At 40.5% G+C, this 20,615-nt stretch overlaps 1 protein-coding gene across 2 annotated transcripts in view; it reads left to right on the forward strand.

The window, feature by feature from the left end:
* zfyve28 (zinc finger, FYVE domain containing 28) overlaps positions 1–20,615 on the forward strand; it is a 28,174-nt gene that overhangs the window by 813 nt on the left and 6,746 nt on the right. For both annotated transcript variants that reach the window (XM_033643349.2, XM_033643350.2), the window contains exons 2-5: positions 15,476–15,616; positions 19,281–19,418; positions 19,613–19,815; positions 19,961–20,050. In XM_033643349.2, coding sequence (XP_033499240.2) covers positions 15,476–15,616; positions 19,281–19,418; positions 19,613–19,815; positions 19,961–20,050 — 572 coding nt within the window. The remainder of the gene's footprint in view (positions 1–15,475; positions 15,617–19,280; positions 19,419–19,612; positions 19,816–19,960; positions 20,051–20,615) is intronic.

Raw genomic sequence — 20,615 nt, forward strand, 5'->3', positions numbered from 1 at the left:
TTGTAAAACCATAATGGTATAGTAGCAACAACAATAGCAGCAGTTATTATAAAGTAATAATAAAACAGTAATACTATAAATAGTGATAATGTCATTTTACAAAATAAGAAATGGCATTTTGATAGAAAAGTAAATAGTTTATAGCATTTTAGGGCTGCAAGCAATTATTGTTTTCATTATCTATTAGTTTGCAGGTTATATTCTTAGTTATTTTATTATTTATTAGGTATAAACAGTAAAAAAAATGCCTAAAGTGAGGTATTATCATTGCTTGTTTTGTCTGGAAACAGTCCACAGCACAAATATATCAAATTTACCATAACATCAGACAAAGAAAACCCTCTCAGCCGTGAAGCTGAAACTGGGTAAAATGTTTGGCATTCAAGCTTGAAAAATGACTAATTGATGATCAAAAATGTTTAGTTTTTTCTCTAAATGTTTAGATAAATGTCTAATTGTTTCAGCTCTGTTGCATCTGAATGGGTTTGCTTTGTTTGCTGATTGTAGACATCACTCCAAACTGGATGAATTGTTGTTAAAAGCAAAACAAATCAAACGCCGCTCAGGCCTGAGACACGTCATTCGCAGGCAAAATCATCACCTCTGGGTTGAGCTCGTAATGGATGTGCTGTGATTCTTTAAATCAAGCTCAGAGTGTGGAAACATGCCTGACACAGCAGAGGAAGTATTGAAGGCTTGATCGCCTTGTTAAATGAACAGTTTAATATGTGCCAGCTGCAGCACTTTTTTAGTTTGAGTGGAGGTGAATATTTCTCCAGGGAGGGAATTCTTGTAACTTTCAGGTTTTAGGAGGAGGAATTGTAAAGCACGGCACTTGATGTGATGACTTGCACACACACAAAGCTTCAGTGTACTTTTTAATGCTGTATCATCATACAGCATTTCACTCAAGCAGTAAACAGTCAGAGATTTTGTGCCTAAGTTGGATTGAGGAACTCCTACCCTAATGGACTTCTTGAGAATTCTGACTGAGCTTTGCATGTTGTGATGTTTGACGTGGGTTTCCAGCATGTATGTACTAATCATTTCCTCACCCCAATTATTCATATGCTTTAAAAGTTTTCTGTTTACTGGTGAGACTGAGCAAATATTCTATTGAAAACCACTTTTGGGAACTGACGCACACCACTTGTACTACACAGTATTTTAATGCAGCCTCTTCTGGAGGAGGGTGTACAAAAGGTTATTATTATCAACAGCGGAGCATTTATATAAAAACATTATGGAAATTTAAAAAATGTTGAATTCCTCCAACTTTTTGTACTCAATTAAAAATCTTGACTTTTGATAAAGAGGCTGAAGGTGTAAAGTCATCTTCTTTGGTCCACACACCAGTGTTTATTAATGCATTCTTTTAGTATATTGGCATAAGAGGGGCACATAAAAGCTCATCATGTATCATAACTGCTGTAGATTAGTCTCAAAAGCTGATTTTTGTATTGATAGAAGCAGAGGAAAAACACAGACAGCCTCTTAAACAAATTGGTGACTGTGGTGTATTGTTGTGTTTCTTGGCATAGAAAATTAAATTGTTAGCTTTACTTTTAGGGGGATTTAGTGGCATCTAGTGGTGGGATTGCAGATTGCAGCCATCTGAAACTTCTCCCGGTTAGAATTCCCTCAGTGTTGATTGTTCAGTAGGTTTTTACGGGGAGCAGAATTATTCATAGAGGTCTCTAACTCTCCAAAACAAACAGACCAGGTGAATAAAACTGGTAAAAACATGGAATAAAGCTGTTTCACAATTCTCTAAGGCTGTTCGGCTCATCACAGACCGGCAGCTAGCCCGGCACCTGCTAACGTGAGCTCAACTTTTTTCTCTGATAACTAAGATCCAGTCGTACAGGAGGTTTTTACCGAGAGCTAAATTATACGCAGAGGTTTCTTCCTGTCCAAAAAGAGCCAGTGTTAGGTTTTCTAGGTTACTGTAGAAACATGGCGGTGTAACATGGTAGACTCCATGGACAAGGATCCCATACCTATGTAGATATAAATGGCTCATTCTTGAAAACACAGCGATTCTTATTTTCAGGTGTTTGGACACTAAAGAAACCATATTTATTTCAGTATATTGCATTACTGCCTAGACATCCCTCTAAATCCTCCGCACTGGACCTTTAAAAGGCTTGCCAGCATGTATTTCTAATAGCCTGTCTAAATTGACAAGTCAGTCTCTCTGATAGTAGAAGACAACTGCATTTCAATGTCAAACAGTAGCCGTAATTGGGAGTTTTGCAACAGTAATGTCAGACTGGGATGAAATGAAATGCCTGTGATTATATATTATCCACCTGCTCCTCACCGCACACACACACCTGCGTCACTCCTCTTTTCTTTGTGTGACCATGTTTGCTGTCACAGCATTTCGGCGGTTCATTGTTGAGGTTAGGCCTAAGTGTCGGGGTTCACCAGAGTATTGTCACATTCATGAATGACTCCTGACTCTGAAGTGCTGAGCTATTACATCAGTGCCTTTTCTGCCAAATCAGAGCCATGGTAGGAATTAAGAGAATTACACATAAGTCTGTGGGTTTTAAATGATCAGTTCTGCCTCAAAGGAGTGAAGAGAAAGGCGCTAAGAGCCTCTGTAATTATGCCAATCAGTATGAAAAGACAACAGTAATGAAAGGAGGGTTCAGATCACTTTATGCTCCCTCTCCTGAACAGCAGCTACAGCTACACCAAGTCTCTTTTGCACAGAGAGAAAATATTTCTGGGGTAATTAAAATCTGTGCCCAACCCACATATTCTGGCATTTATAGTTGAACACCGCAGAGCATTGTCATTTTGCATCAACAGTAAGCCGTTTATTATTGAACTATGTTCTCCTGGAGACAGAAAAGTGTTGAATCAGCATGTTCCCTTGACTGAAGCGCAGCTATTGATATTTCCAGGGCTGCTCTTTACCTCACCAGATAAGTCCCACTGAGGAGGACTTTCTTTTGCCCCTGCTACACAATCCCTTCCCAGTGTATTGGAGAGTGGTGTGCGGCTCTGTGCAGGACATAATGTACCTGTCTGTTGTGCCTGACTCTGTCATCAAAGTGCCAACTTTTGGAGAAAAAGATGAATGTCTAAGAGTGGATTGTCCTGCTCTTCTGTAAGGCTGTAGGGGAAAGGCTTTAATCGTCAGCCCACCCAAAGTAAGGATATTTTCCACATTCCTAAGGAGCATGTGAACTGGTTTAGCTGGTTTTTGTGTGAATAGTGAAGCTTTATTCCCCCAAATATCTACAAAGGAAATCTTACCGCTTGCTTTAGGTATTGTGTGGCTGCTCATTAGTTGAACTTTGACTGAACATTCTGCAGGGAAAAGTTTTACATTGGTTAAGAGGCTTTGGAAAGGGTGAACTCTGGGGAGAAGTATTCATAAAAATCTGCCTCAGCACACATCCCCACAGTCCCAAACAAAGAGAAGACCTGGCTCAGGTTTCTGAGCAGTCAAAATGGCCACTCGCTCTTTACCTCTCATTCATCAGCTGCAAACTTACAAAGTGACTGGTGGCTAGAGAGAGAGATGTCAGGAGGCTAAAGCTGTACACTTCCTCTGGAGCCTGTGTTCCTCTCGTGGTTGTTATTCCATCAGGCATTCAGGAGCCGACCTTCAGCTCCACACCACCTCATCTGTCAGTGTGACGGGCTCACAGCTCGCACCAGGCCGGGTGCTCTCACCTCCATCTACAGAATGCTACTAATTTGCCTCTCACTCCCTCCCCTTTCCCCACCAGCCTGTGTAGTGCATGGGTAGCTGATACTTTCTGCGCTCCTCCTTATCGAAATGTCAAACACATATCAGCGTGTAACAATGGAGCCTGTTCACAAGTCTATGAACATGATAGTGCCAATCATTCCTGACTACTGTGGTAAGGTGATCAAACATCCGACAGGTCGCTGATTTTTGCGACCTCAATTTTAGAAGAATATAATCAGATAAAATGGTCACCCTAACAGGCTTGGCCATAAGAAAAGTGCTTTAATTTATAAGTAGTTTTTAGTGTAACTTTCTAAATACACCTTTTTTATTTATTTGACCAGTTCCAGTTTTGTTTTTTCACGTGATTTTATGTCAAAAGTATTAACAAACACATTAATTTATTCATTTAGTGTAGCATGAATATATAGCTTCAAAAGCTAATTTCCTCAGGATTTGAATAATATTTGTGTGTAACATTCTTGTTACGAAGCTTTATCTTTCATATATGATAAAATAAGAAAGCAATTTCACAGGGGGTCTGCAAGTCCTTATAAAGTCCTAAAATTTCTTAAATTCAATTGTATAAGGCCTTAAAAGTCATTTAATAGTCTTAAACTTGACTGTGTGAGGTCTTAACTGCTACAAACATTTTATCTAGTTTCATTTACACAAATTTTCATTTATTTCTGCGAAAATAAGTGAAGTCTTTCTATGTAAAAGTTCACATTTCTGATGTTACAAATCTTAAAAGAAGTATGATATTCTCATTTTACTTAATACTTGCTCAAAATGTAGATCCGCTTAACTCACTCTAATAACCATATTCATACACAACACCTGTACGTACTTCATACCTGCAATGCTTACTTGCGATACTTAAATAGTAAAACATGATTTGCTCAAAAAATGGTCCAAAATTTGGTTAAAAGGTGTTTTAAAAAGCATTAGATTTAACTGTCTTTTGCCACTGTTGTATTACAGTGAAAGTATAATATCTAGTTTCATTAAATCCATACTGGTAGTGTACACAGTAACAAAGCATGTGCAATATAATGCACACCAATCCAATAAGACTATATTTACAGCCCTAATTAGGGCCAATTATTATTTCCATTATCAACCTGTCGATTCATTTCTTGATTGATCAAATAATTAATCATTGTCAGCCACGAAGTTGATGAAAATGCCCATCACAGTTCCCTAAAGTCCAAGCTGGCACATTCAAATGTCTTCTTTTCGTAGAGCAGCAGTCCAAAACTCAATGTATTCAATTTGCTATCCTAGAAGACCAAACAAAAAAACCCAGCAAATATTTATCGTAAACTTGTAAATGTATCAATCATTACAGTTGTTGTTGGCCTCTTTATTTCAGCTCAAAATAAATGTTTAAACTGATATGTATTCAGTAGTTCAAGGTAAAATCTCATCAAACCAATGTTGCGAAATCATTTGTACACATGTTAATAAAACACAGTGAGGCACGTAAGTATTTATCATGGTCATAAATCATTGTCATGCCACCATAAAAGATGCCTTTGAGATGTCTGTCTTCACTGTCAGAAGGAAAACTCGACATGTTGACAGCTGATGTTTTTGACAAAGCAACACTTTTTTTGTACTTACCATCCACTCAGGAGCCAGTTTTCCTTCTGCTGCCAGCTGTGTGGGCCCTACTTAAAATGCAGCAGTTGAATTTGACTTTGAAAAGAAATGTTCGTCTATGAAGAGGTGGTTATGACACATGGTTAAAACAGTAGTAATAGCTCTATATGTCGAATTAAAAAACAGCTAGAAGGTGTGGAGGTGGAGGCAGGGTAATTGTTTTTTTTTCCTATTTGGTTTTTAAAAATCTGCGACAGTGCGATTGAAAACAAGCACCAAGACATATTTTAGGTGTGCATTGCCTTTAAGTTGATAACCCATAAATTCAGTTGATGATTAACTTTGAAATTTAGTTGTTGTTTTTTTTGGATTGTAAACATCTAAAAAAAACAACAACATAGATTTATCTACCTACCACTTAGAGCTGAAACAATTTCCAAAACGACAGGAAACTAATTGGCAAGTTTTCATTATCTGTGCAGATCGTTTCTGTTGGTTAATCAACCGAAAATGTCCAAGCATATTAAATGTGAGCATTTCCTGCTTCTTTTGTTAATTGTAATTTGAATATCCTTTTATTTTGGACTGTTTGTCAGACAAAATAAGTGATTTGAAGACATCATGGGCATCAGACATGGGCATTTTTCACAATTTTATGACTTGACAATAACCTAATCCTTTGCACTGCTCCTCTTTAAATACCCATTAACTCAGTTTATACTTAAACTTTAAATTACTATAAGTAAATTTAGGTGCTTTTTCCCAATTAATAAATAATCTTGTACAAAAATATAAAACTGTAGATGAATACCTCTCATGTATATTTCCATCAGAGCATGACTCTTCTTCTTTAAACATGTTTTGTCACAGTTCTCAACAACTGGTGAATCATGGGCCTTTCAGGGCTTGGAACAGGTGTTATGGGTAGGGTCAGTAGTTCTCCTTATCTTGAACTACTGGTATGTTAAGAAGTTGTGATGTCACTCAAGGAGGAGTACAAGGTGCAGTTTTTTCCCCCACCCACATTCAGCAAAGAAGAATATTTGAGTCAGAGCCAATCAGATGCAGAGTAGAGGCGGGTCTTGGCAGAATGTGGGTGGGGAAAAAATGCTACACAAGCAGACAGACCTGCCAAATGTCAGGCTCACCAATGCCACCAATGAAAATATTTAGCAGTGCTTGACAGATATTTGGTCGCTTGTACTCTTTTGCCCTGTCTGGCTGTAGAAGGTTCTGCTGTTGGTTACGTGATTTACCTCAGCTTCTAGTTTGCCCTTCACTTGTCATTTATCACTACCCTGGTTTGTTTGAGAATATTGCAGACATGCAGGTGGGAGAACTGAGAGCAGGTGAAGCGATTAGAGGCTTGTCTTTGCAAAGTTGATTCTGCACTGTTGGCACGGAGTTGATGGAAGAGGGATGACTGGCAAACTGCTGAGCAGTGGCCAGCACGGCTTCATATTTAGCCTTGTTTCTGGAGTTCTTCGTAGACGTCCCATTCTGCTTACCCACCAGCCATGCGGTAATTGATTTGGTGTCAGCTGCCGGGATTTAGAGAGCTGACCCTAGTGCAGATCGAGACAGCCCAGGCGATTGAAGGCCTTTTTAAATTCATTGCAGGATTGGGGAATCAGAGCCCACTGTCCAAGGTGTGGGGAAGCGATGATTGAAAGAAAATAGCTGTGGAAGAAGAGTGAGATTTAAGGGTACCAGGGAGAATCAGATTGTGCCGGTATGGACTGAGAGGCTGCACTCACTTCTACATTCAATTTCTTAATGGTAATAATGGGCACCCTCTCTGATCAAAGGCTTTTTAAATTCCCCTCTTCATTGTCACTGATGATAAACATAAAGCATGCATTCAAGGTGCCCTTTGTCTATATTATGAGTCTGATTGTTCTGGGAAGAGCCAGCAAATGAAATGCCACCCCTCCTGCTTTGGGCTGTGTCTTATCAGCAGGGGAGAATGGGAGGGAAAGGAGGAGAACAGTGGGCCTGTATTTTTTGGGATTAGATTTTGGCCTCAGATACAGTTGGCAGGAGATAAAATGAGAGGATGTCTCTCTTTAGCAGCTCTAGTGTTTCTTCTCACTGGATTCTAGTGCCGGGATGATAAAAAATCCTGAAGAACTGATAAAATCAAACAAGATTTTATATTTTAACTCATATTTTTAAGAGAAAATTGCATGTATTCAACACATGTATAGTAAAATATGTCTGTCATCATCCTGTAGTTTTCATGTGTCAGAGAGGAGAGACAAAAGTGAAGTCAGTAATGTCTGACTGATGCATAGTATTTTTAAATTTGCTTTATGCCATGTGGAAAGATGCAAACAGATTAGTGCCACTTGTTTGTTATTTTTGATTTTTTAATTTTTTGTTTTTATTTTTGCATGTTGACTTGCATTCATTTAATCTCCACAGACAGCAGTCACAGATGTGTGTTTACTCACACATGTACTGTTGCTGTCCACAGCTGTCATTGTGTAATGACGTGTAATTTGGGACAGCCGGGGCAATGCCAGCTCTCAGTCACTGCTTGTAACAATGAAAGGTATGTGGATAGAATTAGCCTGACTATGAGTCATGCACATCCTCAGCAGTGAAGCGGGGATGTGGGTCAAAATTGCAGGGAGGAATCATGACAGGGCATAGATGGGTTTGTTTGAGTTTCATTCTTAAATGTTTGGCATGCCAGTATTTCACTGTTGCAGGTGTTTTGTATTTAGACAGGAGGCATCTCCACAAATCTTGCCATCTCTTTAGCACACTCCATGAAAAATGTCAGGTTGTTGATTTTGTACATCTAAAATTCACCTACCCCTCTGTAGCCTCAATTTAACAGTCAGTACTTGATTGTATAACCAGATTATTTCTTGCATAAGAACTTCACTGCAGTTGCGAGGAAGAGGAGTGTCCCCACATGTCACCACATTACCATCTGGGGATCCTGGACAAGACTTGTAGCCACCTAAATCCTCTGCGCCCCCCTGTGTCACCTCGGCCTGTCATGCTAGACCATGTGCCAGGCACATGCACAGGTCATTGCTTAGTCCAAATGCCAGATTAGGGCAGCCCTCTGAGAGGAGACAAGCACACAGATTATGCCGTCGGTGCAGATGGGCAGACCACTCTGAATATATTGAGTCAATAAAGGGAAATGTGCGGTCTGCTGTGGATCTAACTTTCAGATGGTTAGTGCAGACATACTCCTCAGCAGCCTGTGATTAGTGCCATTAATTTAATTGCACATTTATTTAATAGAAAATCTGAAACTGTCTTAAAATGTGAGCAATTTTAAGACAGTTTGAGTTCATGCCTGTAAAGTCACCATCAATAACTCCGAAGCTGCAGAAAGCAACACAGAGGTGAAGAAAGAAATGCCTGCGAGCTGAACATGAAAGGAATGACTCAACACCTGACTGTACTTCAGCGTAACACTGCATTCTTAGAAAGGTTATACTTTTTATTCTGCCAAACTTAATATAAATAATGGTTTAGGAAGTGCCTTGTTTGTTACCAAAGCGATTGGCTCGCTCTTGCCAGGGCTTTTATGCTGAGTCCTGAATAATAAATAAGGTGATGAACTGTATCCGGCTGCTTTTTTGCCAGTCTGCCAACTGACTGGATGAAGCAGAGTGAACTGGTTTCCCCCCCCTACAATATTTGCCTCTGATTCTTGGATGGCAGCCAGAAGGCAGCAAATTGAGCCTGGAATAGAGTATGGAGGGCAGAGGCAAGGTTTCTCATAAGTCCCTTAAGTGGGCTCAATGTGCACGCACCGATGCTATGGACATTCATGAAGCATTAGCCTGACGGCCTCCATCATCCGCACAGTCTGAATAGAAATTAAGCCCAGCATCAGCCGCTCAAGGAGTGAGCTGGCTGATGAAAATGTTGATGGTACAGCAGCAGGCAATTCTCAGTAACACGCTTCAATAAGAGCCGAACTTTCAACGCCTGTTATTGATTTAATGTTAAACAAAAGGGACAGAAATTTCACTGAGTCACTGTGAAACGATGTGATTGAGGGGGCTTAACAGTAATTGTCACTCTGGGTAAAGTTATGGGAGCCTAATAGTCTGAAATGATGGGTTTGTGACCGCGGTGGGTAGAGTTTTTGAGTCATCTCAAAGAGAGGGCACCCAGGACAACTGACAGCAGGAGTATAACAGGAGAGTGGCACGCCACAGGGGACAGGAGCCGAATCTGCTGAATCATTTCCTCACTTGCGCAAGGTAGAGCTGTCATTGGTGATGATGACACAACTGGCAAGTTCAGGAGTCCGATCCCCGGGTGTTCACACACTTAGTTTTTGTTAAAGCCTTAAAAGAAGGTGTTATTTTCCAGCTCCTTAATTTGATTGTTCCTAGTCACTTTTTTCTTTTTTGTCACCACATTTTTTTTCTCAGGCTGGAGGTATATATAGCTGCATATTATTATTTTTTTTTAATAGTTGCAAGTTACTGGCTGCATCTTTTTTAAGCATTTACTCAAAGGCCAATACTTTACTCTGTGCCAATCTATGTTATGTAACCAGACAGCTTGCCTTTTTTTTGCTTTTCAGAGTCTCCCATCACCACTGACTCATCGTCCATGTAACAGAGTAAATATTACCTTTCAAGGTTTTAAATTTTACTTACGAACCAAGGATTAGTCTGTAGTTTATCACTTGTATCGCCCCATCTCTCAGGGACTGTTAGCTAGAGGTGTTAACTGAGCTGAATTTGATCAGATGTTGCTTTCACTTTTGCCGTGACCCAAGATTTGGTTGAGCCAGCTGTTAGAAAGCTAGTTTAGCTAGTAAAGACATTTGTAATGTATAAATGAGTCGCCAAGAAACATCTGGTGTCAAATCAAAAGCAATCAACTGGGAGGCCAAACAGTGTACTAACTCAACTGCCAATAATGGTTGCAGAGATACTGGTTTCAAGGTATACTATGATATTAAAATTGACCGTTATCATACCGTGTACATTTGCTTATGGTATTAATAAAAAAATGGATGGAGAATCCCACCTTTCTTTTTGTTATTTTCAGCAGGGAGACTTTTTACACATACTTCCATTTAAAAAATGGTTTTAAGTTTTAATCTTGGTAACAAAACGTTTGTTCAACCAAAAATAACCTCTCTGGAGTGCCCACTGGCTTAGTGGGTAGAGCAGGCATCCCATGTGCAGGGGCAACTTCCTTGCCGCAGCAGCTGCGGGCTTGATTCCAGCCTGCAGCCCCTTGCTGCATGTCGTTTCTCTCCCTCTTTAGCACTTAGACTGTCCTATCAAAAAAAAGCCAAAAAATAATAATTAAAAAAAACTTCTGATTTAATTCCCTTAAGCGTCATTCTGACTGATAATAATAATGATTCTGTAATACTGTGAAACTGCAATATTTTCATAGATGGTTTTCATACCATGAAAATCTCTACCGTTGCATTCTCATTTTACCACTAATCTTTTGTAAATGATAAGTTTGACTTTATTTCATTTATATATGCACACATGGAGAAATATTTGTATTTGAAGAAGTATTTCAGACTTTTCATAAAACTGGACTGTCTATGCAATAAAAAGATCTGCAACTGATTTTGGCATTGATGCTGCATAACCAGAGAAAATGGAGGAAGAGGGCTTTGGAATTTGCTTTTGCTTAAGTGGCAGAAAATCTAAAACTACCAGGATGCAATGCACCACACTGTACCAATAAACGCTCCTGCTAGTGGGTGATGTAATGTGAGCTTAGCTGTTTTGACACAGGAAACATTATGGCAGCTGGCAAATAACAAACAATCTTGAACTATAGTTTAATGGTAAGCTAAAATATGTTTTTAAAAATATTGTTTTGGGAGAAATAGGCAATGCAGTAACACAATCTTTCTTCATATTTGATCAGCGCTGCCTATTTTTACCGTTTGATCTGAGTTTTTTTTCCCTGTGTTTTTACAGTATGACGCTCACTTCCTGTTCACAAATTCTCATATTACAGCCAAACAGTGCACTAAAATATGTCTCTAAAAACATTTCAGGCAATAAGTAGACAATACAGTACTTTCTGTACTCTTTTGTCCTTGACGGGCATATGAAAAATACTACTGCTTGTTTTATCGGCTAGCTTAATATCTGGAATCAACTAAGAACAAGATCATGTCAGTTGTTGCCAGATCTTTCAAGAGTGTGCTGCTGTGAAAGAGACGGGTCTCAAGCAAAGTTTTTTTTCTCCTTACATGTTAGTCTGAAAAATGTAAATTTTGTGTCAGAATGTTTGGAAGTTATGTGGCTCGATAAAAATGGGTCCAATATTTACTTCAGTTATGATGGGGTGAAAGAATCGTTCACTTCTCCCATTGGAGTGAACAGACTCTCTTGTTTCTTAACTGTCTCTGGTAACGGTTAAACCTGACAATTACAATACTAGGTGCAAATATGTAGTAACAACTAATCTCTTCCTGATCTCAGTAGTTTGTTTGGTTCACTCTATTTCAACCCATTCTGACTTTCTGTTTTCATACCTTTTTGTTCTTATCATTAATGATAATGATATCAATGATTATTCCAAACGTATTGACAGAGCAGCTCAAGTGTCGCCACCTATCTAAAAGTACATCTACCCGTCTTGAACATTGCCTCCCTTTGACTTTTCCCCCATGATGCAATACTGTAGGAATGTTCCCTCTTGTGTGAGGAATGCAGCAGGAGGAGGCTATAGGATGGCATCTGTCTCAAATACTTCTTTTCTTCCTCTGTCAGCGTCGGCCTATATGCTCCAGAAATCTCAAAATGAATGCCACCACTCTGTGGGCCGTGCTGTGCCTGTGCTAGAAAAAGGTCTTTCACTGTCTCCCACTCCTCTTTCCTGTTTGGTCATCTTGACATTTATATCATAGACTCGCTCATTGTTGTGTGAAGTCCAGTCAAATCGGGTGATATCATTGCCTGTCTCACTATTAGGAGATTAAATGTTGTGATGTTATGATAAACCCCCAATTTTTTATGGTGAATTTGTTTGTTTTCTTGTCTAATTAAGATTTCCTTTGTGTTCGTTTCCCATAAGCCTACACATTCACAGAAACACACTTAAATGTATTTCTGTTGTAGCAACGCCAATACAATGATGACAATTACTACAGTACATTACTATAGTACTTTACAGCCTGCTGATTATTTTTTGTCTTGCCATAACACTGTGGCTGCCTATTCCCATTCTTCACAGATTATTTATATATCGAGCATGTGTGTGACCTTGTTAACAAAGAACACTTGAGAAGAGTGTGAAATACTAACTATATTTGCCTGCTGTAATATAGACTCAGCTGCCTGTTCTAGTTTGGATTAGATGCTTTCCCCCTCCAATTTATTCAGTAAACATGACATGCCACAGATGTTAAAATTCACACACATGAACATAATGTGCAGGAATAATATTGATTTTGCTCCGTGGTACAAACTGGGTTTTATGTCGACAGATATCGGCCCTACTGGAGTGTCCTTGAGCAAGAAAATAAGTGCCAGTTTGCTCTAGGTCAGCTCTGATTTACTTCTGGGCATATGAAAACACAAATATTTCACAGTAAAGGACCATACTTGCTATTTTAAATATTGCAACTGTGTTAACACCCCAAAAAGCATGACATTCACAAAAAATAAAGGATGTCAAAATATATCCCTCCCCATCTTTAGTATAATTTCGTGGCATGTCTCAGTCCTCCAAATAACCTTTAAAATATAAAATATGTTTTCACTCCCTTTCACAGTAATAATGCGACAAGTACCCCAGCTGTAGGTTACATCTCTGTGTTTTCTCCTTGCTGTTTGTTTCATTATTAATGAGAGAGAGTGAGGGAACAGCACCATGTATCATATTCAGAGAGAAGCGAGGGCCCACGGGGAGAGCATCACGCAACAGGAAGCACTGCAAACTTAAGGGAAAAGGTCCTGTGAGAGGTTTTTGGTAAATACCAGTATTCAGTTTGACTCTGCGAAAAAGCATTTCCAGACAGTTGTTGTGTGTCAGGCAGAACGATCCTGTTTACGGGCGTAGCTCTTCCCTTCTTCCAGTCTGCACAGTCATGCTGTCCTTTTTAAGCTGTACCGTCAGTGGGTCCATGTGGTTTGTGATGATGCACGTCGGCATGCGGTCGCCATTTTCAAAACCATTAACCTTTCGATGAGCCCTCCCTGAGAAGTGTGTGTGTGAGTGCATACAGTGTTTGTTGGTGTCATGATTCAAAAATTGGTATCTTTATTGTGAAATTTAATTGCAATTATTTCATTTTGGATAGGTCTTAGCGACACAAACGTTTGCATTTTTTTCATGCATCCTACCTTGTGTGTTGTTGCTGTTCGTGTACTTCACACAGCAGTGGAGTGATTTGCTGTGCTGTGCTGTTCAACCCCACCACACACACACTGAGGGGAGCACGGTGGGAGATAATGACATAAATCCTCTACCAGGGCCAGCCTCTCTAATTACACCCACTCTTCTGGGGAGCTTTCACACTATATTAACCTTTGTTAACTCCTCTTGTCAGGGTTAATGCCATTTTTTATCATTTACCTTCCCGTACTTGTTGAAAATGTGTTTATGTGTATGAATGTGTATAACCCATGCCTCGTGTTTGCTCATAAATCACCAGACTACCTTGGCAAATGGAAGAGCAATCTGTTGTTAAGCTGGCCTATACAACGCCCTACTTACCTGATTTTATTTTTGTCCCTACAGATTTGAAGTATGTTGCTATTGCCTTGACATGACTGCTCTTTCTACATCACACCGTCTCAGCTTTGTGGTTTATTTGCACAAGATTACAGTTTATATCCCCACAGCAGAAGGTGAATAAAAGAGTTCACTGTTTAGTGTATACAGAGTGGGTGAAACTATGCTAATACTCCACCTGTTAACACCAAAGTGCTGTAGTAGCACAGTGTTGCTGTAACCAGGAGGCTTGCAGGACATAATACGTAATTCATGTGTTTACTTGCCCACAGTTAGAGAACCGCCAGGCATCAAGCTGGTTTTCTGGAGGCTGCAGCTGTCCATGCCTGACACTGTATTTCACTCATGCAGAGCTCTAAATAGTGTACACATTAATTCCACCAAGCGCTATACATGGAAACATCCTTCCTTTAGTGGACCTGATGACCAGAATAAAGCAATAGTCGTCACTCTGTATTGTTGCAGGATTTCCTTGATGCCTGACACCAGTTACGAAATTTTGCAGCAGAAATTAATAATTGACTCACCTTATGAGATCAACTAGTAGGTTTAGGACATCGGGGGAGTTTGTCCATATCTGTCACAGTTTAGTAGATTTCCAGGTTGTCCTGGCCTGGCCGGTATACTCTGTTTAGAGTCAAATATAAATCTTGTTTGTTTATATGTGCGGTCATTTCCTCTGTTTATATTTTGTTTAGAGATGCAAGGTTGGCTCAGATGATTTCACGGCTGTTGGAGCTCTGATAGTGTTTGTGTCCACAGCTTAGGAACCAGTTAGGAAAGGGCACTCAGACGTTTTGCTCCGCAGTGCTTTGCTGTGATTGGAGTGAAGTTCACTACATCAAACATATTCAGAGATATATTAAATTTGATTGCTTGGTTTCGATGCTGGTTAACAGTCCAGCAACTGTAGCTCGAATGAAGCGGTGACAGTGTGTCTGTGGCTGAGACTCACAGGATTTGTTAAAACAATAACAAAATAATCATTTTTGCCTTGTTAAAATGATGAGGTTTAAAAGTCTTACAGCCAGAATAGTAACTGATACTCACTTACCTGTCTCCAATGTCATGCTTAGGCTACATGTAACTTAAAGAAGAGTCGGACTGTTTAAGAGAATACAAATCTCTGGTTTCAGTTTTTCAAATGAGAATATTTTCAAGTTTCTCTAGTCTTCTGTGATAGTAAACAGAATATCTCTTAGTTTCGGACTGTTGGACTGACCAAACTTGACAAGTCATCTTAGGCTTTAGGGCATTGTGAAGTTTATTTTTCACCATTTTGACATGTTTTTCGACTGAAGAACTAATCGAGAAAATAATTGACAGGTTAATTGATAAGAAGAAAAATCTTAAGTTTCTGCCCTGTTTTGAAAATCCTGTGTGTTGCTTCCTGTACTATACCAGTATTAAAAATGCCCTCCTAATGTCCCTTTTTGTGTTTCTGTGCAGAGGACGGACCCTCAGCTTCTGGCCCAGTTCTACTACGCTGATGAAGAGCTGAATCAGGTGGCCACTGAGCTGGACAGCCTCGACGGCAGGAAGGACCCTCAGAGATGTACCCTGTTGGTCAACCAGTTCCGCTCTTGTCAGGTCAGCAGGGAGAAACCGACAAAGTCATCATCTGTCTGTGCCTTTCATTTCCCTAAGGATACATGTCAGTCTTTGTGAATTAGTGTTATTATTTCATTCATTTGTCATTAATAATACATACAAATAGCCCTGCAGTTGGAATAGAATTAAAAACAGGATCCCAGTATTTAAAGTCAGGTGCTTATATGAGCATTTAAACAGGTTTTGCTGCTGTAATCATTCCCTCTTTTCATTCCGTCCATTAAGGCCCTGTTTACAAGTATGCAGATATTTTTGTAAAACTGAGATTTTTTTCTGAAACACCTTCTAAGGGGAAGATTTTTCAAAACTTGGGTTACTTTGCATCTGTGTGGACGTGTAATATTGAGCGTCTGGGAAACAGTGACGAAGGTGGATTTTATCCCCCGTCACTTACATTTAATGCAGATTAATAGAATGAATACAGCAAGAAATCCTGTTTCACTGTTGACCTGACTCTGAGCCAAGTCCTCTGTTAACTTTAAATTCTTTTTGTTAACATAATCACCTGACTGAATCTTTGGGTTTGACCTGGAAGCTAAAAATAGACACCACCTTTATCACCTTCTTACTGGATACATGCATAGTGATATGACTGTTGCCTCAGTAAACATCGCTTGGGCGGGTTCTTACATCAAGCAGTTTTGCTGATAAACAGAGATAAGTAGACCTCGTCTTGGCTCAGCTGTGTGTCATGTGGTTATTAGTAAATGGTTTCAAGAGCGGTGTCTTTGGGTAAGAGGCATTTTATAGCTGTAGCTTTGACTGAGGTAATGGTGTTTACTAAGAACTAGGTCAGATTGTTTTTTCTTTTCACTCTAATGTACGAAACACTGGGATTGTATGTATGGTCAGTTATTATATGTGGTGATACAGGTCCAGGTTGTGCAGGTTGGTTCTGGTCTTTTCGTCATCAGGGTGGAGAGGAGCTTAGAAGGTGATGCGGTGCATGAGTGATGGCTGCCATGCTGCATCACGCTGAGAGAGCTGAAGGTGGTGGAGGGAGGTCGTCATCTGGCCCGTTGTGCCTTAGCCTCCCCCTACCGCCACAGCACACAGGGGAGAACCACTTAATAAGGTCATCACTTGATCCCTGACTGTTCTGTGTCTCTCCCCTCCATCCTTCCCTCCACCAGTCTGTCACCTTGTTTTTCTTTTATATGTCTTTGCAGTCTCTTTTAATTGTCCCGATGCTCTTTGTCCTCTTTCTTACTTAGTTTTCAAATGTTTGTTTTGCTATCACCCAAAGTTAATCAAGCTGAGGCTTTTCAGCAGAAGCAGTTGAATGAGTAGCTCTGGTTAGGATGTGTCCGTACCAAGTGGCCTCCAGGGCTTAAAAATTAAGCCAACAGCTAAGTGCCAAAAACTGCAGTTCCCCTAATGGCCTCTTGAGGCTGGCCCCAAGAGCGAGTCAGTCCCCATAGACACCCATGTTAAAGCTACAGTTGGTCACTTTAATGAAAATAAAATCTGGCATATTTGCTGAAACTGTATTCTGAAAGACGTACATGAGACAGATTATCTGTGTAAAAAATCATAACCCTCCTCCTTCTGCGGCTTTAATGGCATATGTTAAAATCGACTACGGTGCACCAAAAGCAACCAATCAGCTGTCAGTCGTGTCATTCACTGCTTGTGAACTGCAGAAAAACTGTCAAACTATGCAGGGCTGATCAAATATGTTTCAGTAACATTTCAGTGGAATGTTGTTTCGCTGTAAAATATTTAACTCAACTGCTTCAATTTCGTTAAGGCTTAAAGTTATGTATAATTAAGGGCCTGGCTGCTTTGAGTGACAGGCTGCTGTGAGGGGTCGCTACAGTTTATGAGTCAGATCCACCCCTCGCTCCTCCACAGCTCCACCCTCTCGTCCAAAGATGGTCATGTCTGGCTCCAAAAATCCAAGATGGTGACAGCCAAAATGCCAAACTAGAGAATGGTTGGTCAAGTGGGTCAAAAATCTACTTACCCAAAGTCAGTTTCTACCCACACTACACAAATTGTTTTATTTATTTGTAGTTATCAAATATCAACAAAGATTAAAGGTAGTTGTCATGAAAAACGACCCAGTTTTATCCGCCTTGCACTGAAACTTCCAGCAAACCTGGCAATAGACACAGTTGGAGTTTCACCCACATCCTTTAGCGCCACGTAATTAACCTCCTGGTTCCAGGATAATTAAAATGCTCCCTTGTGCTGTATCTCATAAACTTTGTCTGTACACGCCGCCATTTTCTTACATGTGCCCGATCAGTACTGCGCATGTGCAACTCTTGACAGAGATGAGAAGGAAGCGAGATAGCTCACTCCTTTGATCATCAGCTCTGGAAAAAACAATGTGTTTAATTATTTTTACCACTTGCAAGTGCAAGTTTTGGGCAAGTGAGTTGCTAGATTTACTAGCCCGACATGGCATTTAACTTGCCCCGGGCAATCGGGCATTTGACATTGTGGAGCCCTTTGAAACAGGAGTCCACAAACCAGTGGGTGACGTTAGGTGGCTGCGTCTGTTATTTTTGTACAGCCTATGGCGCGTACCTCAAATTAGTCTTTGTCACCCTACAAGTTGCAGTGAAAATGTTTCACAGCAAACTCTCAGCACTCATATGTTCAGAGGAGTCTTTTGAGTGGCATGCTTCCTCAAGGGTTTTTTCGGAGTATGAATTAAGCAGCATGATACCCCACAGCCCCGAGGCCCCAAGAATAGAAGACAAGTGCACTCAAGCCAAAATTTTGCACTTGAACCTGCCACTGCTGCTATCAGCTCTTATTCATGGGCCACTGTGGGGGTTGCTGGCATGCTGCTCATATTATGTTGGCACGGCTGTTCTTACAGTGCGGCCTGCTGGAACAGGCGAGCGACTGTGTGTGCATTCGAGATGGACAAAGATTGAGTTAGATGGCGTACACGAGAGACAGAGGGAACAGAATAGGTCAGAGACAGTGAGAGGAGTCAGGGGTAGGCTGTGAAAAAATGGAAGCCAGTCTTTTGTCAGACACAGGTATCACGCCAAAGTCACAACCTCTGGATGATATGGAACCAACAGTAGTGAAGGTTATCATCGATGTCCCCTGCTGGGAGACGCTCACAGACAGTGGGGTGGTACTCAGGCCGGGCCAAGACACACACACAGCCATAAAGGAATCAGTGGTTAAGCTCTCCTTCTCAAAGCTTTTTAATCTTTCTCCTCGGGGCCAGCAGAGAAAGACGCAGTGCTGTGCCTGACAAGATTACAGCGCACAGTGCAGCTGCGGTTGAGTGAAAGGCTCATTGTAAGTCATTGTTATGGCTGTTGTACATGCCAGCGGCACATAAGCTCTTGATTAGCTCTTGCTGTGTGTGACACTGCATTTTCACTGCTGGAATTACGGGCTTTAGTCTCGTGTTTTTATTGAGGGAGAATGTAACTGCAAGGGCCATAATGGTCTCATGTACTTGTCAAATAGTTTTCATTCACTTCCTAATCAATGGTCTTTAAATGCTGCAATACAACGACCTTCCTGAAAGAGCTGAGACCTGGGTTATTAACTAACATTAGTGACTCAGAGTTAAAACTGAGAAAATTGTTTTTCGGGAACACTCATGTTTATGCCTCCAACTAGTTTGTTCAATGTTGCTTTCTGTCACTCTTGTGCTCATCTGCAGGACAATGTGTTGAACATTATCAATCAGATCATGGATGAATGTATTCCCACCGACCGGGCCAACAGAGACTTCTGTGTCAAGTTCCCCGAGGAGATTCGCCATGACAACTTGGCAGGGCAGCTGTGGTTTGGAGCTGAGGTAGAGTATTCCCTCCAGCATCAGTCCAGAAGAAAACAACCCTCCACAAGTCGTACACACGTGCATGAAATTAGTAAAATTATATATTTAATCTTTACAAATTTATTGATTGTCAAGTGTCATTGTAAGCATACTTTTCTCAGTTTATGTCTATACAAGGAGAAATGATTGATGATGTATGTGTTCCTGTGCAGTGTCTGGCCGCCGGTTCCATCATCATGAACAGGGAGATAGAGAGTATAGCGATGAGGCCCCTTGCTAAGGACCTTACTCGCAGCCTGGAGGAGGTACGCAACATCACCAGAGACCAGGCCCTGAGAGACCTCAACCTGTACACGGACCGCATGAAGGACGCATTGCGACATTTCGACAGCCTTTTTGCTGAGTTTGAGCTCAGGTAAATAAAGGTTAAGACAGTAATGGCAATTGAAGCAATAATATTAATCCACATTAATCATCCTCACGAGGATTCTTGGGTGCAAGAACATTCAACAAAGCTGTGAATGCCATTATATCCCGCTTTCTTTTTCTTTAATTCCCAGTTATGTGTCAGCCATGGTGCCTGTCAAGTCTCCCAAAGAATACTACGTACAGCAGGAGGTGATTGTGCTCTTCTGTGAGACTGTGGAGAGGTGAGTTTACCGTGGAACATTTTGAAGAATTACAGCCCATAGAGCACAGCTGACTTCTTTTAGCCTGACACAGCCGGACCACAAATGCGAATTAGTCTGGAACCGTTCAGTTCCTTTTTGATTTTCAAGGGGCATTATCAACGGTCGGCTGTGGATGAAAATGCCTCTGGATGCAATTGGCAGGACCCACAACTAATCAGAGCAACAAAATGTGACAGCGCTGAGTGATGCACAGTTGTAAAGAGACTACAGCATGTAAAGATGAGCTGTGATGGTGTAGCATCAAGATGTCTGAACAAGTGTTGCTGCTTTTGCCATCAAAATATGAAAATAGTACTTAAATGGAAAGTTTCACATAAGCTGCAGCTAACTCGTTTGTTTTAAAAAAAAATGCTTTAATGCCTCTCCTCTTTCTTGCTGTTGTGTCCCTGGCACAAGGGTGTGCAAGCCAAACATTATATCATCATGTTTTTTCATTAAGTGTGAAGGCTCAGCAAATTGTCAGTCATTGTATCAAAAAATGTGTTTGTGTGCAGGGTTTCCGCAGATCATTAAAACGTCTTAA

The sequence above is a fragment of the Epinephelus lanceolatus genome, chromosome 15, assembly GCF_041903045.1.
Source record: "Epinephelus lanceolatus isolate andai-2023 chromosome 15, ASM4190304v1, whole genome shotgun sequence".
In the NCBI taxonomy this organism is placed as follows: domain Eukaryota; kingdom Metazoa; phylum Chordata; class Actinopteri; order Perciformes; family Serranidae; genus Epinephelus; species Epinephelus lanceolatus.